Source organism: Crocuta crocuta, unplaced genomic scaffold, assembly GCF_008692635.1.
Source record: "Crocuta crocuta isolate KB4526 unplaced genomic scaffold, BGI_CrCroc_1.0 scaffold118, whole genome shotgun sequence".
NCBI classification, from domain to species: domain Eukaryota; kingdom Metazoa; phylum Chordata; class Mammalia; order Carnivora; family Hyaenidae; genus Crocuta; species Crocuta crocuta.
The window spans coordinates 13,195,362-13,218,705 of record NW_027551558.1 but is presented as its reverse complement, the minus strand read 5'-3'; the positions used below and the strand labels follow the sequence as shown (position 1 = coordinate 13,218,705).

Below are 23,344 nucleotides of genomic sequence, written 5' to 3'. Positions count from 1 at the left end.
GAGCCTGGCCCCTGCTGCCCCGAACAAGCTGGGCCCTCAACCACGGCAAGGGTGGCCTTGGGGGGGTTAGGGCAACAGGCAGGGGAGGCCTGTGTGTGGGTGCGGCTTCCTTTGGGGAGGTGCTAGGCCTGGAGGGCAGATGAAGGAGCTGGGGCTGTGTTGCCTGCAGAGAGAAGTGGGCTCCTGCCAACATGCGGGAGCGGATGCGCTTGTTCTAAGACAGCCCCGGACATCAGGAGGTTGATGCAGGCTTAAGGAAGTGGAGACCCTCGGGAAGTGAGCTCCTAGTGAGAGGAGACACCATGCAGAGGCCCTGGCCCAGGACACCATAGACTCAGAGCAGTCATCGCGGGAGACTGGGCAGGGGGGTGGGGGGTGGGGTGCTCCAGGCCCAGTGCCATGACCGCTCCAAGCCGCAGGCTTCCGTGAGGGCCTCAAGGCCTGCCTGCAGTAAAGCCTGTCCTCTGGGGAGAGGGTGCTCAGAACAGTTCCTCCACCTCAGCTGAGCCCCAGGCAGGCAGCTGAGCACAGGGCAGGGACCTGCAGGCTGGAGCCCAGAGGACCAAGGGGGCTGACAGAGGAGGCCACCCTCGAGTCCTGCCCACACAGAACTGCACCCTGCAGTCATGTGCAGTCTCTATCCAAACGATGGCTGGCCAAGGTGCTCCCAGTCCTGTCCACTGCTGCACTGCTGGCCAGGTGGGGGCCTCTCTACTTTTGACTCTACATTCGGCTCTCTGGAAACCACAGCTCAAGGCTGAACCACAAGCCTGACACCATCCTGAGCCGGGGGACCTGCTGCTGCAGATGGAGGCTGGTTTCCTCAGATCTCTCCCTCCAGGCCGTCCGCCTCACGGCTTCCCTCATGCCCCCCACCCTTTATACACACAGCAAGATGCGCATGCCCCCATCTCATGCCCATCTGCAGGAGCTGCCGGGACCTGGACCCTACCCCCATGGCTCACTCACCCAGTGCAGGGACCCGATGCAGACCTTGGCGGCCATCAGGGGCACGGTGGGGTCCGAGGGCCGAAGCTTCACGCACTCCCGCAGCAGCGACACGGCGTAGGCCGACTGCAGAAGAAAGGGCAGGTGATACCATCACTGGAGCCCTGGGTCTCGAGGGACTGAGTGCTTCGTGCCTATGGTGGGGGGAGCTCCCAAACAGCCAGTCCTTGCTCTGCACCCCCTTCCTCCCAAGAGCCAGGAAGAGGGCCCGGTGGGAGGAGCACAGGGAGACATGCTGTCACATTGGTGTAACAGGCATTGTTATAAATCGGAGCTCAACAAAACACAGCCCACAGGCCAAATGTGGCCCTCTGCCTGCTCCTGGAAATAAAGTTTTATTGGAACTCAGCCACACCCATTCACATATGTATTGCCCACAGCTGTTTTTGTGACAGAGTGGAGTCGTTCCCACAGAGACTGGCCTGCAAAGTAAAAAATGTTTACCATGTGTCCCTGTACAGAAAGTCTGCTGTCCCCTGTGCTAAGTGCTTTATAAATACTAAGTCATTTATTTTCACAAGTCTCTGAGGTAGGTATGCTATATCCCTATTTACAGATGAGGAAACTGAAGTGCAGGGAAGTTAAGTAGCTTGTTCAAAGCCACAGTACGCCTAAGTGGCTGAGCTGGGGTTTGAACAGTCTGGCTCTAAGCTTGTAACCATTGCCCTATTCTGCTCTGTGGTGACTATCCTGGCAGGAGAAGCTTCTGTCTCCCTTCTACACACACACACACACACACACACACACTCAGGGCTTCTGACTCAGTCCAACACTTTTCCAAGAAACTCAGCAGTGACACCCCTCCATGTGTGCACACCACCATAGTTGTGTGACCTCCAGGCAGGCAGGCAGGGGCATGAGTGTGTCACTACAATTCCCACATGCTAAGCCCTGCTGTGAGCCAAGCTTCCTTGCCATGAATTAGCTTTCACCCTCCCCAGCAATTCCGGAGGTACCACTGAGGAAATGGGGCTCTGTTAGGCTTAGCTGTCCCCAGCTCAGTGTGATGCACTGGCAGATACAGACCTGGAACTCTGATCTGTGTCTACCCGGGATCCCCAGCCTCTTTCTAGCTACCCCTCCTTTCCCCACCAGCAAAGAAGTGCTTTTCTCGGCCCAGACACGACAGACTGAGGCTCTGGGCTCAGGCTTAGTAGGCCAATTCCAGGTGTTTTAGTTCAGGGCCGGCTCTGTGCCCAGTACTGGGCTGGGGTGGTGGGGTCACTGCGGAAAGGGGGGAAGAGGCCATGACTCCTACCTATCAGGTGCCTGCAGAAAGGTCAGGGACAGAAGACAAAAGCGACCATTCCCCGTTGTTCTCTCGGGAAACAAGAGGGTGTGAGACCAAGCACAGGAAGGCGTGTCAGTAGATGAGCCGTGGTGGCAGCCTGGGAGACTGTGGCAGGCTGGGAGACCGGCCTGGGCTGCAGGATGGGAGGAGGCGGTGTGAAGGGCCTGAAGGGGCTCCTGTGAATGTCACTCCCAGCACCCCCCAGCCACGGCCCCCTGTCCACACAGCACCGCAAGCCTTGGGCTCTCCTCGGCCTCCTTCCTCGGCTGCTGGTCTCCGCAGGGTTGAAGTGTTCTCTGACCTTAAAGGTTCTATAACCCTGACTCCGTGTTCACCACACACAGACCACAAAATGCTGCTATTTAAGGAGCCATCTGAGGACTCCACAATCAGGGTATGCAGCTCATTCTCTCTCTCTTTTTTTGTCATGCTGGTTACCTAGCAACGCAGCCAATGTGACTGCTGAGGAGACCAGGAGAAGGAGCAACCTAAATCATGTCATGGACCTCATCCTTTCTTCCTGCAGGCTGACGTGTCAGATGTATTTATACTGGCCTGGCCTCACCTTCGGCACAAGCGCAGGTACAAGAATCTTGATTCCCACCTTAGGCTTTGGCAGAGGCCAGCTCTGGGGCTGCCTGGGCCAACCGGGCAGACTGAGCTGGTGTGCAGGTTCCTGAGGGGGTAGAGAGTGCGCTTCCAGAACCATCTCCTGCTGTACCAAACTCAGGGATGGCTATGTCTCCAACCGGAGGGGCCTCACATGTGAGGAACTCCCGTATGGCCCCAGCTCCCTGCCTGTAGGTCCACTCTCGTCCCCACCTTGCTGGTCTGTGAAGGCGTCCAACTCCCTGGATCCTGGGACGTGCCAGACTGTGTGTGGACCTCTCTGAGCCTGGCTCTTCTCAGTAGGGGGCTTGGAGATCCTGTACCTCCCAGACTAACACGACACCTTCTCCTGAGACTGGGGGGCTTCCTGGAGCACCACCAGAGATCAAAGCTACCTTCTGAGTGTGGTACATTCTTCTGAGAGGGGTCCCCAACTTTCCTTGGCACCTCAAAGGGAGTTCATAACTCACAGAAGGGGGAGGATCATTTCCCTGGCTGTGGGCCTCTCCTCCTGGTTCATGGCCACTATTACAAGACTAGAGGCTCTTTGTTTCCCAGAGTCGGGAAGAAGCTGTCACATGCCACTGGGAGCTGTCTGCCCAGGCTCACATAAGCTTCAGCCCTACCTCCTCCCCTCCCTCAGGCCTCATTCCATCATGGCTTGTGGCTTGAGCGCCCCCTGAGCCTTGACAGGACCCTGCTGAGCACAGAGCCAGGATACATCATGTCTATGCATTTAGGACAAGCATTTAGGCCCTGGGAAGTCAATCTGATGGGGGAGGGGAAGAGGTCTGGGAAGACAAATGCCCAGTGGGGATGGGATGCAGGGGTGGGAGGCTCCCCACATGATTCTCACCATACTCCCCTGGCCCCTTCCCACGTCAGGCTGTGGCACCTGCTCTTCTTCCTCTTCCCTGCCTGACCCGGCCAGCACAGCCTCTGTCTGTGGGGGAGATGCTGGCAAGCCCAGGAAGGCCCGCCTCGGAGATGAGCAGGAGGGCTAGAAATGGCAGGTGGCACAGATGGGCGGGGGAGGGGGCAGGAATTCCCTCAGCCTCACAAAAGGGCTCTGGGTGTTTACAGCTCTTGGCACGATCTGCAAGCTCCTGCCACCTTATTTCCTGCATTCGTAACGTCCTCAGCTCTAACACCCTCAGCACCCAGCTCCGGAAAGGTTTTCCTTTCATGTTACTGCTGAAAATAGAGGCTTATGTAAGTGTAGCTCTCATCAGAGGAGAAAGCAGGGGGTGCTGGAACCGGGCTCGGTGGGTAGAGGGCAAAGGTGGCCCTGGTGCCCCAGACTCCCTGCCCCCACCCCGGCCACAGCCTCTGACACAGTCGTCCCTCCAAACTTGAAGTTTGGGAGCTGCTGCTCTGCTCCACCCCCAACCCCTCCCTCCCAGGCAGGTTCTTCCATGGGAAGGTTCTTTCCCAACACCACACTCAAAGGGCAGGAAGAGAGCTACGGCCCAAAGGGAACAGCGTGCTCCTTGCCCGGTACCCTAGTCCCAGGCCGGTTTCACACAGTTGTACTCAAGTCACACACGGAAATGCTCCGATGCCCCATGTGTGCACATGTGCTAGGAGAAAAGCATCCACAGACTCACACTGCACACCTGGCACCTCGTAACTCAGAAGGGAACACCAGTGCCACACAGGGGGCTGTGTGAGACCCTCTGCTGCCCCCCACTCTCCTCCGATGCTGGAGGACATTTCTGAATCACTGCCACACCATCCACCAACCTCTGGGAAGGACCAGAGGAGAGCAGAGACCCCAAGAATGGGTGTGCAACCTCCCCCACCCCACACATGCTTTGGGTCTTACCTTCCCACAAGCCACCATGGAGAGGGCCACTTGGTACCAAAGGTGAAATTCTTCAAAGGCAAACTTCATGGCTCGCTCCAGGCACTGAGGAGAGAGGACCAGTCAGCACTTCCCCACCAGGGGGCCTCCCTTCCCCCCCAAGTCCAGCCCATTCCTCTCCAAGGTAACCACTGCCCAAATCACTTCCTGGAGGAGGCTGCCTGAGGCCCACACTTGGTCAGCAAACACCAGACATCACCTGTCCCTGCCACGGGCATGCTGCATGACTTTGCACAAGTCTCTTATCCTCTCTGGCTCTCGGTTTTCAAACCTTACAGGATGATGGTCCAAAGTGAATGAAATTGGGCCTGGGTTTCTAATATGGAAACATCCCATAAAAACCATAAAACCATGACATTATTGTGCATGGTACCATTCCCAGCTTTGTACATGTATTAACTCATTTATTCAACCCAACAACTCTTTGAGGTGCTTCTCTCATTATGCCCATTTCACAGATGAGGAAACTGAGACCTGAATGACTTATCAGGGTCACAGGGCCAGTAAGCGGCAGAACAGGCTGACTACAAAGCCCCCCAAATGGAAAGGCTTTTTCTCGGTTCCGCTATTCTCTATGATCACCAAGAAGACTGACCGCCCACTGGCCTGTCTGAGCCAGGGCAACCCCAAATCAGGGGCGGCCTGGTGAGATCTGATAGACAATACAAGTGCTTTTAGGCAATGGAGGCAGAAGCCAGCATGTGAGGACAGGATTCACCATGTGGCCATGGTCAGGCGGGGTGGGGAACAGAGGTGACGTCACAGGACCAGACAGTATGTACTTTAAGAGCTCACTGGCCTGGGTTCACATGCCTGCTGGCTCAGTGTGCCCTCCCTCCGCCACCTTGGGCAAGAAACCACCTCTATGAGCCTTGCCTTCCTCACTGGTAAGTTTGAAAGAACACCCTACTTAAAGAAGGTATCCTCTGAAAGTACCTTGCGTGACACCTGGTGCAAGCAGGGGCTCAACAGATATCACCGCCCCCTCAGGAGCCCCATAAACAGGTAGGAAGAGAATCTACTGCCAAGAGGCGCACCCGGTACAGGGAGACAGGGACCCCAGTGCCACCTTTGATCCCAGCCCAGATGGGAAAGCTCAAACATGTACGTGTGCCATTTGCACTGTGGGAGATGCAGAGAGGGGCGGCTTGGTCCCCCTGCCTTCACCCCAGAAAGGCACTATCCCTGCAGCATTGCTCCAATAGGGTCTGCTCAATAGATTGGGGGTGCTCCGTCTAGCTGGGGTGGGAGGGGGCCCAGGTTTCCAACACACACCGAACTCAGAATCCTGTTGGGAGAGGCAGTCATGAAACACCAGTGTCATCTGTGGGGAGAACTGAGGGCTGGAAAATTTCCCCTTGTGCTTCTCTATGCAACGCCATGTGTTTTTTTTTTTGTTTTTTTTTTTTAATATCACATAAAAACACTAGTAAAACAACCGAAAACCAAAACCAAAACCAAAGCCCACCCTGCCAGTGATGGGCAGCTCTCCCAGCATTGGAAATGGAATGGTCCCAAGCCTGGTCTCCCAAGCACCGACTGTGCCCCATGGTGGAGTCAGGAAAGGGGCAGAGGAGGAGGTCCTCAGCGCGCCACCTGACTTCTGGGGAGGGGTGGGCCACCGTACCTCAGAGAGCATGACGTACTGGCCTCTCCTGCCCAGCGTGATGCTCAGGAGGTCATAGATGGCCGCAGCGTTGCGCAGGCTCAGCGCCCGGTCCTCTTCCTGCTCCGGTGCCCGGCTCAGCACCACGTCTCGAGTAGCCTGTGGGGGACGTGGTTTGGGAAAGAGCAAGGACAGAAAATAAGCAGCTGCCTGCCTCCAAGGCCCGGTGGCCATCACCCTTCCGCTGCTAACCCAGGCTGTCCTCCTAGAAATGGCCAGAGCCTTTCCCCACTCCTATGAAGGCCCCCATGAAAGAGGGAAAACCCTCTCTTTAGGGTTTAGGGTTTAGCCCAGGTGAGGAAGCAGTTCTGAGGGCTCCTGGTGTTCAATGTTCTAGTCTGCAAAATCTCAAACCTACACAAATTGCAAGGATAATGGCACTGACCACATTTGCTTGTCTCTAGTACATAGTAGTAACAATAATAATAATAGAGTCATTACGGTAAGATGACCTGTTACCCTTAAATGCAAGAGGACATTCTTTTTACAAGCACAAGAGGAAGGCCAGTGTTTCAGGAAGTGTAAAACTGAAACCTCTGCTACCCGCTCGCAGTCAGATCTCACCACCTTCCCGCTGCTGGTCTCACTAGAAGTTTTCTCATCCCAGAACCCAATCCAGGACCATGCCCTGCATTCAGGGGGCATATCTCCTTCATCTCCTCTCATCCAGAGGGGCCCCTCAGCCCTCATCTGTCTTTCAGACACTGGCACTTCTGAGAATATGTTTATATGTTTTGTGGAACAGCTCCTTGTGTGCTTGGAGTTGTCCACTCACAGAAAGAGCTTCCGGTAGGATCTGGAACTGTCTAGATCAGGTGGGTGGTTCTGCTGCTTGACTCACAGGAGGGGTGCTTGGGCGGTGGCCCCTTGGTGCCCTCTGCAGGTCCCTCAAGTCCCTCTCATAAGGACCCCCCACCCCTATATCTCCTTCTCATCACCTCTGTGTCCAACCCAGACCCCATCCTGACTCCTGACCATGGAACTATCCTCTCGGAGTTCCCTAAGAAACCTCTCCTATAACACATGGCCTCTGTGCTTGGTGTCCAGCACTTAGGAGTTCAATAGCTCAGAGCTGCCAGGTGGCTACTGGGTGGGAGGGTGGTGGCAGGAGGTGGGGTGGGGGGAGGAGAATGGGAAAATGTACTTTAGGAGTAGGTGACTCTGTACAATCTGGAGCATGGAGCTCTGTTTTGCCTGAAATCTCCCCCGTGGGGATTTAGGATTTTCTGTGGCCTATGATCCCACCCCCTCTTGTAAACCCATGCCCTGGGAACAACACTCAGGCTTGGGAATAATTCAACACGAATCATCGTTCTTTCAGCTGAGCACCAACAGAGCAGGGACCAGACTAGGGATGCTCTGGAACCCCTGCCTTACACACACACACTCTGAGTGCTATATCTGAGCTGAAGCAAAGCTGGGTTCCAGCCAGATGCTCCTACTGGCAGCTCTCAGTATTGTCTTCCTTCTGTTTCAGGGACTGAACCCCCTTATCTACTTCCCCACACAGGACCTCAGAACCAAGGATGCTGGGATAAAAGGGAGCTTAAAATGGCTCTTAAAACCCATTTCCCACTGACAGATCCGGACAATCCTACCTAGCCTCAGATGGTCCTCAAAACACACCTGGGAAGGACTACTAACCCCTCCTGCAGGTCAGGGGCTGAGGTTCCCAAGGGCAAGTGGTTATAGAGGCAGAAGGTCAATGGCCTTCAGACTGCAGGCTCTGAAAAGTGTCCTGCTGTGCAGGCCTGAAGTGCATTCCCAGAGGCTTCAGGAAGCCCAAATGCCTGTAAGACCCAAGGAAGTGACTCAACCATGGGGGGCATTTCAGGAAGGCAAGGCAGTGGCCAGGGGCCCTGAAGGGTGATCCTCCACCCACAGCAGGTGAGGGCTGCCAACCCCCCACCATGTACATGGACCGGCCCCAGGAGAAGGTGCTGGGCATGCCAGGAGATCCCCAGAAAGGATGAACACTGGTGCAGCCTGATATAAAAGAGCTGGTCAGGAGCTCCAAAGGGTTAAGGGAGAGGAGCAGAGAGGGAAAGTGCCAGAGAAATCCCTCTCCTTCTCAGCAAAATCCACCCACACAGGCACCATCAGGAAGAGAGAAGAAATTCTGAGGCTTGGCAGGAGCTATTTCTCTAAGCAGAGCAGGAACACAACACTGGCCGTGTACCTCGCCCCTCCTCCACTTCCGCCCTTCCCCTCCAGCAGCTCCCCAGCCCTGGCCACCAAGGGTGGGGCCCAGAGAGGCAGCCTTGCCAGGCAGCAATGACAGGGGTGGGGGACAATGAGAGGACAGGAGGTACAAGTCCCTGCCCTCAGGGAGGGACCACGGAACCTTCTGGAAGCAGCAGCAGTACTTGTGTCCAGTGGAATTTGACCTAGAGCTCGGGTGGGAGAGGGGTCCTGATGGAAAGGGGACAACGCTGAGGCAGCCTGCGGCGGAGTGGGGGTGGGGGCTTCTCTGTGGGGAGTGGGCACATGCAGGACCTAGGAAGCCACCGTGCACAGCAGGATCCTTCTGGGGACGGTGAGCGGCGAGCTATGACCACAGGCCTCAGCTCTCGGTGGCCTGTCCTGCAGAGTAGCCCCTGCAGACCCTGGCTCCCGACCCCCTCCAGACTGCTCCAGGACAAAGTCAAACCTCCGCTTCTGTGGCTGCCACAGGAGGCCCTTCACCACGAGACCCAGCTCCCCTGGCCAGCTCCTCCCCCAACCAGCTCCGGGTCGTCCCCCTGCCCCACGGGACTCTATAGTCCCTCTCTGCACCATGGACGGACTATCCGTGCCCTCTGTCAATCTGGATGCCTCCTGGCTCCTTACAACCCAACTCACGTACCTGTTTCTTCAAGCGTTGACCTGACTTATCCCACCAGGCAAGGCTCCCTGCCCGTGACCTCTCCCAGCATGACACACAGACCCCAGCCCCTGTATGCGCAACAGTTCTTGGGGGACAATATTCGGGCTCTTGAGGCAGGGAAGTCTCGCTGTCCCCAGCACCTTCCTTGGTCCATGTCTGTAGAATGAGTGACGCTGAGAGGGAAAGATTTCTGGGCCTAGTGTGGAAACTTTCTCCTCTTGCCCTAGACCTTGCCCTGTAAGACAAGAGCATCTCTGAATGTGTGCCTGGGGGATGGGAGCGGTGGATTTCCAGCACTGGGCATGGATTAAGTCAGAGGCCCAGGAACAGATGTGAGCATCTCCTGGGCCTGGGGCCGGGCCTCCCCAGGAGGCAGACGGCAGAGAAGGTGTCTCCCCAGGGGTCCTCAGGACCTGGCACCTGTGTCAGAAGGTAAGCATGGTTCCCCAAAGGAAAGCCAAAAGCAGAAGTTTGCCCCAGTTGCTATGGCTTTAGGGCAGGGCTGCGGTGAAACGCTATGGTGGTGCTGGCCCGCCAGGTGGGGGGAATAGGGAAGGAAGCTGTGGGGGCTAGTAGCAGGCTGGGATTCCTGTGCGGCACAGAGGGTGGGGCCTCAGACACTCAGGGGGCTTCTGGTCGCTGCCCATGTTCCCCGGGTGTCCTGTCCCTCCTCCCCTGGGCTCACCACCCTCGGGCCAGCGACACTCCAAGATTCACGAGCAGCCTACTTGGAACTAGTCCCAGCCACTCTTTCCCTCCACCATCCAAATGGCCTTGCTAGGAAATCCTTCAGACCAAATGCAGTGACAGATGTGACGGTGCCTATGACCCATAAAGCAGTATGCAGACACTCAAGATTCTTCTCACTCCCACCATCCTTACAAGGCTGGGTATAGTGCAGAATGTTCTCCCAGTGCAACCTCCAGGCCCCTCCGCCTCTGGAGATGCCCTGCCCTTGTCTGGTCCACGAATTCTGTCCCAGGCAGGGCCCGTGAGCTGTACCTTCTCCCAGCCTGGGCCCTCTGGCTGTTCCCCCCCATGGCAGCCTCCTCCAGACTAAGGGCATTCACCCCAGGCCCTCTGCCAGCCAAAAGGGGGAAAGCCAAAGAAGCATGCTCTTCCCTACTCCCACCATCCAGCAGCTCATCACTGCCAGCGTGATCCACATCTGGTCTTTGGAGAAGGATCCATGGCGCAAGCGTAGGGCCTTGCAGGAAGGTCAGCAGGGCAACTGCCACGTTTCCAGGCAGGGCAGCCCACGTGAGAGCCAAGGCAGGAGACTCTTCTTCCAACAGCCATCCCTTAGGTGTGCTGCACGTCACCTTTTCAGGGTCACATCCGTCACATCTCATCTGGCCTCACAGTAACCCCATGGAGGGGCAGGAGGAAACCACTATGTCCCCTGGGCAGATGGGAAACTGAGTCCCAGAAGGTGAACTCATTGTGCAAGGGCCCTGAGAGTTCAGGCTCTACCTCCAAGGAAACTGAGTCCCAGAAGGTGAACTCATTGTGCAAGGGCCCTGAGAGTTCAGGCTGTACCTCCAACGGCCAGTCCAGGACAGCATCTGCTGCCTCATAGGCTTCCTCTGCCTGCCTTGGTCCTGACCTTATGCTGACTGCAGGGCCTCAGATCACACCAACCTTCGCTTCCACCCAGCCCCGTTTCTCCTCTCTGATCCTGGACACGAACGGCGAAAGAGAAGGAAAGGGAATGAACTTGTGGAGTACTTTATAAACATCTCACAGTGACCTCATGTACTACTGTCCTGTCTTACAGATGAGAAGACGGAGGCCCAGGGAGGCTCCCCAAGGCATACAAATAGATGGGACCCAGATTAGAACAGAGTCATTCTGAGTTCATCCCCGAAGGCTTCTGAAAAAGTGTCCAGTAGCCTCGTCTATGCCACAGAAGCCCTGGGATGGCTCTGCTTAGAAAGGAACCAAAGCAAAGCACAAAGCCTGGCCTTTCAATCAGGGAAAAAGCCTCTTAGGCAACGTGTCCAGCCCTGTTCTCAGACACGGCTGCTCCGATGGTCAGGGACCCAGTCTCAGGGCCTGCTGCTGGCACCCCACAAAAGCACCCCGGAGCGGAGTCTCCCAGCAGCTTCCGTGATTGGTGCCTGCCCCTCCCTGGGGGGGGGGGGGGGCACTGTCATGTTCTGCTCGTGCTCTCGTCCCCCACCAGCAGACATAATTACCACGGCTCTCAAGCTGTGGGTCCAAGAAATAGCATGCTCTGTGACGTGTCCCAGCCCGGGCCAGGCCCACGCCAGCCCCCACTCTCCTGCCGCGTCAGGCTTCTGCGGCAGAAATCACAGCTCTTCCTGCCAGTGAGGACGAGAGGCTCTCCCACCTCTACTGAACCGAATGCTCCGAGCTGGTGGCATTATCAAACCCTTTGCCATCACAGCCCGCAGCAGCGCAGGGCCTTTGTGTTGGAGCAAACCAGGTGCCAAACGCTGGAACAGTCTGTGCTCATCTGCTAAGTCCCAAATGGAATCAAGCCCAAGAAGCACTTGCTTGCTTTTTTTTTTTTTTTTTTTAAACTGAATGGTATCCTCAAACCAATTTTTCTCCCAACCAAAACTGAGCCTCAATGTATTCTAAAATGACTGAATTGGAACCAGTATTTGTCAGGACAAAACAAATACGTGAACATCTACAATGTACTAGGCACCTTTGGGTTCATTTTCTTGCTTTTTCTGTGCAAGAGAGGCCTTAGCAGCCTCATTTTACAGATGAGAAAACTGAGGATCAGGGAGGTAAGAACCCTGCCCAGGCCACAGATTGTGAATGGTGAATTCCAGACTCAGACTGCTGGGTGCCTGACACTGGGCCTGGCACAGTTCGTTAAGCTGCAGGGTCCTGGTCCCCAGAGGCGTCCACCCCCATCTCACTCAACACCAGGCCTTGTGCTTTTTTAGTTTCCAAGTGCCTGAAGCCAGCAGCAACTTCTCTACCAGCTGAGTAACACAGGGACCCACGGATTGTCTGCCTTAGCGTATATTTTGATGCCTAGATCGGTATTTTAGAAATGATCAAGATTTCTGTACTTCCTGGTTCCCCAACTATTAGAGAAAATTAGACTAGTTTTTGATATATGATTCTTTTAAAAACTAGAATATATACTTAGGCTTCAGCAGACTGGGGGCGGGGGGGGTTCTTCCTGCCAGGAGGACCAGGACTTCCTCCAGCTCCCTGGATACATACTCTAGTAGGTGGAAGTACCTCTGGGAAGGGGGGCTATGACTGAACTCCTCATCACTGTTTCTCCAGTGCTCAGCATGGCCTGGCGTGTTACAGCTTCTCTAACAAAGCTGGATGGATGGACAGATGGACGGAAGGACGGATGGGCAAATGAGTGGGTGGATGGATGGATTTTAAAATGTCCTTGTGGGGGCGCCTGGGTGGATCCGTGGGTTAAATGTCTGACTTCAGCTCAGGTCATGATGTCGCGTTTCAAGAGTTTGAGCCCCGCATTAGGCTCTGTGCTGACAGCTCTGAGCCTGGAGCCTGCTTTGGATTCGGGGTCTCTCTCTCTCTCTCTGCCCCTCCCCTGCTCATGCTCTCTCTCTTTCTCAAAAATAAATACATTAAAATTTTTTTTTAATAAGTAAAAGATAAAAATAAATAAAATATCCTTTTGGCTCCAAAGACTCAAGAGTAGGTCCAAAACACAAATCTTCTTCAACCGGTTATAACTCACATCCCTTGCATTTCTGTAAAAGCAGGGGTAAGGTTTCTATTTACCTCTTGAAAGACAAGGGGATTCCCTATTCATTCTGATCACGCTTGGTTAGCCTGTAATAAAAAGCGTAACTAAGGTAACAGCCCCACACTCAAGACTGCTTGCAGGCTACTCCTGAGTTCCAAACCACGAAATAGGGGCTGACATCCTCAAGAAACCTGCGGACACCCTTTCCCAAAGCAGCTGCTCTGCTGATCCTGGAGGTGGAAAGCTTTCATGATTATGTCTCCCGGGCTGGCTCTGCTGGGGTAGCTTTTACCGCAGCATAATGAATTCTGCAGGTATTAGGAAAACCCAAGTAGCAGCCGAGGCAGCCAGCTGCTGTTCTAGAGGCTTCTCCCTATCATCTGCAGCCAAGCCCAGCCAGCATCAAAGGGTGATGAGGAAAAACCCACAGGTACATGGAAGCCAGGCTGGGCCTCAGGGTTCAGCTAAGGGATCAGAGCCCGGGAGGCTGGCATAGTGGTGCCCGCACCCAATTGAAAATGTGACCCGCAGGGAAAGAGGGTATGAAACAAGGGCAAGGAAGAAGTCAGAGGCTACTTGGTCTCTCTGAGAAACAGCTCTGAGCCACAGAGGCCAGATCCAGATCCCAAGTGGAAAGGCCTCTGTAGATGAGACACCAAAGCGCTCCCCCAGATTCCTGAAGTTTCTAGCCATGTGACAGGCTGGGTGTGAGCAAGAGGAAACAAACCAGCCGGCCCCGGAAGAGTGCCTCCTCCCAGCCCAGCGCACACAGCGTCTGGGCACTTCCTCTGCTTTGTGTGCTACAGGAGTTCCCAGGACACTGCCTGGCAAGCCGGCCTGCACCCTCTGGGTCTCTCTGGCAGGCCAGCAAGTCACAAAGCTTCTTGCAAAAGGGCAGGGGTTGCTTGGATGGAAACCACACATTTAGGAAAATTCACTTTGGCTTCAAATCCAGGCCACTTTTTTGTGAAAGGCCATTCTTCACTTTGGATACAGGGCAGCTTGAGGGTTTGGGGTTGGGCTGGGGGGCATAACCTAACGGAAGGGCATCTGAGCTCTTCCCAGATCAGGCAGAGGCCACCAAAAATGGCTAAGGGAGACAGAGTCCAGCCTCGGTCCTTGCCATCTCACATCAACAGGCACGTCCCTGCTTGCAAAGCCCTCCCTCAGCCTCGTCTCATTTGATCCTCAAAACTACCCCCTTGGCCCTTGTACAGATGAGGAAGCTAAGAATCAGAGTAGTTTGTAAGTGGCCGCGGACTGCAGTCCAGGGTGTCGGCTCCATGGCCTATGCTTTGGAAGCTATTTATGGAGGTGGACTTCATTCAGATCATGGCTGTGAGGATTATTACTGTATGACCCTGACCAAGATCCATACCTGCCCCGGACCTTATTTTTCTCATCTGTATGGTGAGAACATATTAGTACTAGACCGAACCATATGAAATGGTTATTTTTTTCACGTGGCTCAGCATAACACCTCCCTCTATGAGATAATCGCCTTGGAACCTGGCAGAGAAAGGACCTAAGAAACGTTCCTGCTTTCACCTTTTTGCCTCCCATCTGTCATTCCTCAGCACAGGAAGGGGGTTTCCCGAGACAGATGACTTCAGTGCAGTCTCATTCGAGGGTGTAGGTGGTGAGATGGCACTGGTGTGTGGGTGGGGGCAGGGCAGGGCACCGGTCTATGTCTGAGATTCCATAAGTAGGCACTGGGGCTCAGTCTGTGGTCAGGGTGGGGGCCCACTTTCCATGAAAAGAACACTGCTCTCCCATGCAAATCAAATCCTGCACTTGGCATTTCCATCCTCCCCTCAGGCGAACCAGCTGGGTGCCCCTTCTTGGAGCAACCACTCACCCCCTCACCAGCCTGACCTGCAAACCTTCAGGTCCACAGCCTGGCTGAGGAGGGATATAATCTCTCGCTGCCCCGGGCCAGCATCCCTCCTCCTGCCTACCTGCTGACAGACCCGGAGAGGTGGAAGAAACCCACTGACCAAAGCCCTCTGAACAAATCCTGTTACCACGTGGTCCCCGGTGTCCAAAGGAATATTAGTTTCAGGCTCTTCAGGGACCCATCTCATGGGGTCTTGGTTTCCTAAACTCTACTTCCACATGCTGTTGTCAGATGTGCCAATTTAGCGAACTAGGTCCTCAACCTGGGGGGAGGTGGGGTGTCCTCAGCTCACAAGCTCTGAGGGGCCCCTCAGTCAGAGGGCTCAGACCCAGCCTTGGACTCCCCCCAGGCAGCCCACGTGGGTACCACCTGCACCCCCTGGCTTCCGGTGTTCCTGCACACCCCTACTCTGCCTCCCTCCGGCCAGTCCAGGCTGTCCTTCTCACCGACCCCTGCGCCACACTCTCCCCTCCACCAAGGCTCCAGAGCCCATGCATGCATGTGTGTGAACATGTGTGTGAATACGTGTGTGTGAACAGGTGTGTGTGTGTGTGTGTGTGTGTGTGTGTGAGATCTCCCTGCCTGAGGCAAGGGAAATAGGTCTTATGAAAACATCCAAAGAGCACTTCCTGCACGCTTTGTCCAGCACACTTTATCCCTCCTCTGCTTTATTTCTCCATAGCACTCAGACACTAGCACCCTGGATATTGTAGTGCTTGATTAATTCATTGTCCATCTCCCTCACTAGAATGTAAGGTCCGTGAGGGTAGAGACTTTTCCCCGCTTGTTTGCTGCTGCTTTCTGGCTTCTGGAACAGGGCCTGGCACAAAGTAGATGATAATAAATAGTTGCGTGAATGAGTGAATTCCTTCTATGGGCACACTTACTTTGTGCACTACTATCATCTAACGGGAAGAAACTGAAGCTCAAAGGCACTAGATTTGCCCATGGCCCTCAGGTGACAGCTCTGCCAAAATCCAGACCTTCTGCCTCAAAAGTACATGCTCCTTCCACTCCCTCACATCAGTCCCAGAACAAGCACAGGGCTGCTCAGTGCATACTGACGACTTGCTGGTAAAATCGTCTTTTGTAATCCCAGAAGAGGTGCTGGGACTCATAACTCAGTCCCTACTCACACCCCCGAATGCAGCCCTGTGCACTGGACTCAAACCTAGTAGCCTAGCCAGCCTCACCCCAGTGTGGGGCGCAAGTCCAAGAATCCTGCTTCAGGGATGTCCATGGGAGGCTGAGCAGGGTCAGGACCCCATGGCCTGTGCCTGAGCCCCACAGTCCTACCCCACGGGGGCAGTGAAGGAAAGCCCTGGCGCTTACCATGGACTCACTGATGAGGAGCAGCAGGAGGGCTTCCTCAATATTATCCTTCGGGCAGTAGAGGCTGAAAGACACAAACGACAGCCCGGGATCCAGCACAACGCTCTCAAAGCAATGCGGCCGGCCCACCACACGGGCCCTTCTGCCCCACAGTCGGCAGCTGCCCCGGTAAGGTGACCCTCTGCTGCATAATTTATCCGCACCGGATACCGCCTGGAGCTCTTTATCAAGCCCCAGAGTTATAGATCTGAAAGACTGGGGTGGGTGGTGGGGCCAGAAATACCACAGATGCTCCAGGGGAAGAAACGTGCCTTCCAGCACCCAGTGCTACATGAAGCAGCTGGGGCAGGGGGCCGGGGAGAGCCGCTCACAGATCCCACCTTCAGTTATTAAACAAACACAAGAGAAGGCACACCAAGACTAGAAGGGAGGCAGATGCCCTCCAAATAATTAGATCTTCGGATGCCTTAGCGAATTCTCCTCCCAACCCCCATCCTGGGACTGTCTTCCCTGGTCTATCCGGCTTCTGCTGCTGCCTGCCTGGCAGTGAGCTGGGTGGCAGCTGGGGGAAGGGCAGGGCAGAGACAGGGGATGTCGGCGGGGCCGGAGCCCAAGTGTGGCATGAGACCAGCAGGGCTTACTTGTCTCCTTCGTAGAGGTGAGGCTTCCGCAGGGCCTGTGTGATGAAAGAGTTCTCCTCCTTGCTCATGAACTCAGGCAGCGGGTGGGACAGGGGGCTCCAGTAGCACTCCTCACTCAGGGAATGGAGCAGGACCCCTGCCAGATGCTTGGCCGCCATCTGGCAGGAGAGGGAGGAAGTCAGACCTGGAACGCCCTCCACCTAGCACCCAGCCAAACCCACTTGCCTTTGTTTGCAATGTGCTGCCCCTTCAGGAGGCCCGCCACTCCACCCCCAAGGAGCCCCCTGTTCTGTTTCCAGCACCCCTTCTGTTGGCCTTTGATGGCTTCTACTTCATCTGCTGCCCTGTTTCCTCTCCTAGACAAGACATACGTTTCCTCCTCCTCTGGGCCCATGGGGCCCAGCGCCGCTCTGAGTATTCAGCAAGCCCTTGCAGAGCATAAAGCCACTGGCACAGCAGCTCTCTCGACCAGATCCCTTTCTGATATTTGACCAAAAATTCTAGAGTGAGAAGCAGCTGTGGCTCTGAGTTTGGGTGAACTGAAGCCTGAGAAGGTAGGCCTGAATTGGGGCAGGAAAGCGAGTCCAGGTTATTTATTAAGTTCATAAACAATCCCTAAGAACGAGCACACCACTTTGCTAGGAAGGGACGATATTAGGTTTTAACTCTGATCTAACGCTAGGGCCTGTGGGCAGCGCTGTGGTAAGGATGCTGAGGATGCCTCCTAGGTGCAGTGGGAGAGAATGCGGAGATTGATTAACAATGTCTGCCATGAGCACAGACAGGGAGAGGAGAAGCATGCATGAAACATACTGTCATCCTTGATTCAGAGGCTGCCTGCTAGCACTTCTAAGGGATCCCACTAAAAGTGAGTCCTGAACAGGCCAGCCACAGCCAGCACCCAGCCCCAAGGTCCTGGCCGTGTGTTATTACCACTTTGAAATTCTGAGTTGCTTTGGTCTCCACGGTGCGTAGGACCTCCCGGAGTTCTCTCATCCCTTTCACAATGTTCCTAGAGGGAAGACAGCAGAGCAGGGTCATTACCAGCCTAGTCCCCACAGACACCATCATCAAACCTGCAGATGTAAGCAGAAGCCCGCCCCTTTGAGTTTTACTTGAAAACAGTCAACTAGAATGAAAGGTCAGAGTTGTAACACCAGGATCCTAGAAGCCCAGGACATCGGCAATCAAAGAACAAGAAGGATCCTTCTCCCTCACAGCCCCCAGGAACCCAGGCTTCCAATCACTACCAGAAGGAGACCAAGATGGAGTATATCAAACAAGATGTCACATTGGCCCCAAAGCCTTGGCTGGTGTCAGACTTTCTGACTTGAATCAGCCTCAAATTCTTCATCTTCACCCACCACACCCGGTCAATGCTGGGGTCCATCCTCACCTCTCAGTCCCCGTCACCAGAGCCCTAGACCAACTTGCATCACCACAAAGGCCAGTATCACCTCCCTGCTGGCCCCTGTCAGCTTTCTGGGCCCTGAAATAATTTGCAAGCTTTTTAAAGTGTGAGCCAGAGTAAAAAAATACATCTTAAATTGCAACTCAGTATGTACACACTTTCCTTACATAAAACCGAAGCAAGTTTCTTGACACATTACCTAGCTCCCCTCTGGTATTTTCTACTTTACGTCTCCCTCTACTCCTCTTTCTAAAAATGCTGGCCGCAGTCCACTACACAGAGCTTGCAACCCACTAGTTTGCACAACCTACTAGTGGTGGCCTACACTTTGAAACTCTGTCGCCCCTGGAGGGGTCTCCTTGACAGACGAAAGTCATCTTTTTCCTCCCCAGGCTGGCCCCTCGGTCAGCACCCCCAGGGCTTACAGAATCCAGTCTAGGTCCTCAGCAAGGCATTGCGGGGCTGATGGGTCTGTCCCCTTGCCTGTCTCCCATCTCATCTCCAGCCACTCAGGTCCATTTTGAACTGACCCAGGTGATCTTTGTCAAGTCTTGGCACAGACTTCTCCCATTGCCTTAAACAGCCCTTCCTCATTCATCCTCAGAAAGCCTTTCCAATATCACTTCCTCCTTGCAGCCAGCCCAGATTCCCCCCCACCCCCACCATGCTCACCACTCCTGCCTGCGTCCCTCTTGCACCCTGTTAATTCCTCTTCAGAAGGATGACACTGCGTGGCTGACCCTTCGTGCACTGTGCTCCCAAGGGCAGGGCTCCGGTCTTGCTCCTGACCCTCAGCCTTCACATAGCTCCTGGCACAAAGCATGTGCTCAGCAAATGCTTGAGCACCGCCCGTCTCATTTCCTGTGGGGGTTCCCTGGATCACAGCTCACAACAGAAAGCAGAGGCTGCCGGCTGGTCAGATTCAGAAATGAAAGACTACAGAGGGGTGAAAGGCCAAAGGTGGCAGCTAGGAAGTCGCAGGAGCCCCTCCTGCAACTTTCATGCACAGAACAGATTCCTAGGAGCTGTGGGGCCTGAAGCCATGAAAGGACAAATTCGCAGACCGAGTCTCTGCCTTCTGGAACCTCTGGTTTCAGAGAAGAAATAAAACCGTGCAAACTACTAACATTATAAACACAGACCCTCGTTTGTGCGGCTCGAGAATGGAGATGAAGACCCCTGGGACAGAAGAGTCAGAGTCACAGCGACCTCTCCTAGTCTGTCCAGAGCTTTTGAAGGACTGGGAGGAGAAACAGGACAGGAAACCACAGTGTCCTTGGAGATGATTCAAATTTGGGTACTGCTACTGATGCCCTGCAGCCTGAGGAGGGGCTCGCCTGTGGGCTGCGCATGGTCTCCCCTTCTACAAAATCAGGACCTCAGTTTGGACAGTGCCTCCTAGATTTCTGTCATCTGCATACCACATGTGCAATTTTTGCTACTACCTGCACACCATCAGTGTTATTATTTATGCAATACTTTACTTCTTGTTACTTTAGTAAATATCTCAACAACAACAAAAAAACACCTGAAATTAGGGCTTTGTTATGGTAGTTGGGTATTTTTTTTTTTTTTTTGGCAATAGATGTTAAATATAGAAGTACTTATAAAAAGTCTGCATGTCACTCAAAGCCATCTTGTGTATCACTAGAGGTGCAGCCTGGGAAGCACAGGTTCTCACAGAGCGCTCCCTGGGCCAGCAGAATCGGCATCCTGGGAACGTATTAACAATGGGGAGTCTGAGGCCCCCACTCCAGACCCGAGTCAGAAACTCTGCGGCGGAGCCCAGCAATCTGGGTTATATCAAGTCCTCACAGGCTTCCAATGGACTTTCAGTCTTGAAAACCACAGGTTTGCCTGATCCTCAGTGTCTTCTACTTCCCCTATGCTAGGAAGGTAGCTTCCAGAAGGTTCAATTTGACACGGAAAGTCCAGCTTTGCAGCTGGATTCTGAATCTGTGATCTCAGCAAAGTGAAGCAGCCACTCAGTCCTTGTCTCCCCATCCATAGGCGGGTTCCTCATTAACTCACAGTGCAGTCAGGAAGATGAACTCGGGCGAAGCCCAGCCACACCTGGGCACGTGGTAGAGGCTCGCTAAATATTCATTATTTTTCTTTCTCCTTTTAATTTGGGTCCTAAATATCGCATTAAAATATGTTTTAACTTGCCACGTGATTTTCCATGGAAGTTTGTGATTTTGCATGGAAGTTCGGGACCGAATGCGTAGGGGGCAGGGGACAGAAGTACCTGAGGGGATCTNAAGCAGGGTTCCCTCGTAGACAGACCACACAGACCGGGAGTCCCCAGGAGCCCAAGTAGGAAGAGGCTGCAGGACAGGCCCTTCGGTCCCACGGAGGCCTCTGCCTTAGAAAAGGACCCAGATTTGGAAAGCAGGCCGTCGGCCAGGCCAGCTGAAGGGAGCTCAGCGTCAGACACCACCAGGAGAGAGAGAAAGACAGACTGCGTGAACTCCCAGAAGAGAGAAGGACTGGCTGGCTCTGGGAAGTCTGTAGGAGAGCACTGTCCTGGGAGCTGGGCCCATGGCCACAGGCTGGGGCAAGGCTGGACCCTCGGACTGTCCCAGGGCCTTATGGCCCACAGACAGCTGGTAGCTCCTGGGACCTGTGGGTGATTTTCCACTCTGAGGGCTCCCTGCCAGCTTCCTCCCTGGCAGCCTGGCCAGCCTGCTACCAGGAGCGCAGAGCCAAGAGGGACTATGGCCTCTCTTTCTCATTCTAGCTCAAGGGCTGTCCTCTCTCTGCTTTTAGTCTCCACATCATCAGCACTAGAAGAGGGTTCCCAGACCAGCGGCACGGGCATCGCCGAGGGGATTCAGAGAAGTGCGGACTCTTGGGGATCCTGCCCCCCATGAACACACACACAATTAAGGAATCAGAACTGCATCTTCACGAGCTCCTATGTGCCAAAAGTTGTATCATTTTACTATTTTCAATTCTGTAAGGAATTCTGGTATTTCAATAAGCTCCCAGGAATTCTTTAGCAAAGCAAATAATCGCCCTTGGGCATCTTTGGGGTAGATCCCAATTTTTATTGAATGCACATAAAGAGGAAAAACCAATACTGAGGCTCCAGTGGCCGGGGCTGTACAGGGAGAGATTCAGGCTCTCAACTGGCCCCGACCTGTTCTAAGATGCTGGAAACACCCCTCTGCCTCAGCTTATCCCTCCAGGAAATGGGAAATTAGATGGTTTCTCCCTCTAGCCTAAGCTAACATTAACCGTGCCAAGTAGAGCTGGGGCTTTTCCCAGTCCCGTGAGAGGGCGGCTTGAAAGATCTCTTTGTTCTGGTCTTTCATGCTGACCTTTCTGAGCAAAGCTGCCACTTTTAACAATATCCAAACAGGGCCTCAGACAAACCCTGGCCCAGAATCAGGCTGTGTGTGGAGAAGCCAGGAAGCGACTGATCCCAACTCCTGTTCCTGGCCGGCCGGGAACAGAAAGACAGAGATGTACAGGCAGTGATGGGTCACCTAGGGAGGTCTCCAGGTGGTAAGCTTCCCCCTCTACCCTTTGCCGCCCCTCCCCATTCCCCCTCCCGCCGGGGTCCTTCATCAGCAGTAGGCAACAGACAGACTTTTCAAATGCTTGGTCGCCTTCAGTCTTCACAGCTTCTGATGAGGCTGGTAAGGCTGGCTTGGTTCTCCCAGGTACCAGCACAATGCTTGGCACACAGAAGGCACTCAAGAAATCATTGAGGAATAAATAAACTCCCATTTTCCAATGGGAAAACTAAAGCCTGGTAGATGCCTGCCTTTACAGGCCATCATACCCAAGGGGGAGAGGCAGGCTTACCATAGGCACCAAGGCTTCAGATTTCACTTCCTTTACACTGAAATGATTCCTGAGAAAGATAACACTTGCCTTTCAACCCAGCTTTCCTTTCCAGGCCATCTGAACTCCAGGACTTCTGGAATTCAGTTAATTGACTAGTCTTTACAAAGTACCTACTGTATACTCAGTGCCTGGTCATCAGCCCTGTTGACAAGAGGCATTCCACAAATTCCCTGATAAAATGAACTGAGAGACAGATGGAGTGAATGAGTATCTCATTTATGGCCTGCAGGTAAGAAGTTCAGTCTATTAAATTAGCCACACTCAATTTATTCAGAGTTTAGGAAAGTGTTTTGCATATAGTAGGCACTCAACAAATGTTTTGATTAGGTTTGATTTGAGAAAATAAGAAACTACATGGAATTTATGGTTGAATGGAATCTAAACAGACACTGGTGCATGTGACTCTGCCCAGAGGTCCCCATTTCAGGACTGGCACTAATTGTGTAAGAGAAGTTTCTGGTCAAAGAGCACGGCCAGTTGGCAGATCCCAACAGCTGGAGAGTTGAATCAAGAGACAAGGTCGGATGAAGCTCAAATAGCTATCAAGCTGTTTGCTCCTGCCATAGATCCATATCATCAGTTTCAAAAAGTAAAGCTCTCCTCTTCACCCCAAGTCCCAGGAAAAGGGCACTGAGGACATCCAGGCCAGGAGAGCTTTCCTCGCGACCGAGGTGGGGGATGGGCAGTGGCTGCTAACAATAAATACAGGCCGTGCATTATGAGAGGCTGGAAGAGTGTGTTCTCTCCATGGGCCTCAGAGGTGTCCCTGTGCCCCAAAGAGTGACACAGGCCACTAGAAGGCTCTCCTGGGCTTTTCTGTTGGATGATTCTGGCCCCTGAATCCCCCTTAGAGCAATGTGTCTCCTGCCCGCCTCAGTACTGCAGATAGCAGGCGGTTGCTGAGGACAAGACAAAATTGCTGCTGATTGAACACACCTCTCACGAGGTCATGGGGGCGCCTGGGTGGCTCAGTCGGTTAAACATCCGACTTCGGCTCAGGTCATAATCTCATGTTTGTGGGTTCGAGCACCATGTCGGGCTCTGTGCTGACAGCTCAGAGCCTGGAATCTGCTTCACATTCTGTGTGTCTCTCTCTCTCTGACCCACCCCCTCTTACTCTCTGTCTCTCCCTCTTTCTCAAAAAATAAAACAAACCATTAAAAATTTAAAAAAAAAAAAAAAAAAAAAA

General features: G+C 53.9%; 1 protein-coding gene across 2 annotated transcripts in view; it reads right to left on the bottom strand.

Moving 5' to 3' along the window:
- TTC7A (tetratricopeptide repeat domain 7A) overlaps positions 1–23,344 on the bottom strand; it is a 118,802-nt gene that overhangs the window by 56,199 nt on the left and 39,259 nt on the right. For both annotated transcript variants that reach the window (XM_077749304.1, XM_077749305.1), the window contains 6 exons: positions 17,823–17,901; positions 16,890–17,047; positions 16,249–16,312; positions 6,400–6,537; positions 4,734–4,817; positions 970–1,074 (listed from right to left, as the gene is read on the bottom strand). In XM_077749304.1, the coding sequence (XP_077605430.1) occupies positions 970–1,074; positions 4,734–4,817; positions 6,400–6,537; positions 16,249–16,312; positions 16,890–17,047; positions 17,823–17,901 (628 nt within the window). The remainder of the gene's footprint in view (positions 1–969; positions 1,075–4,733; positions 4,818–6,399; positions 6,538–16,248; positions 16,313–16,889; positions 17,048–17,822; positions 17,902–23,344) is intronic.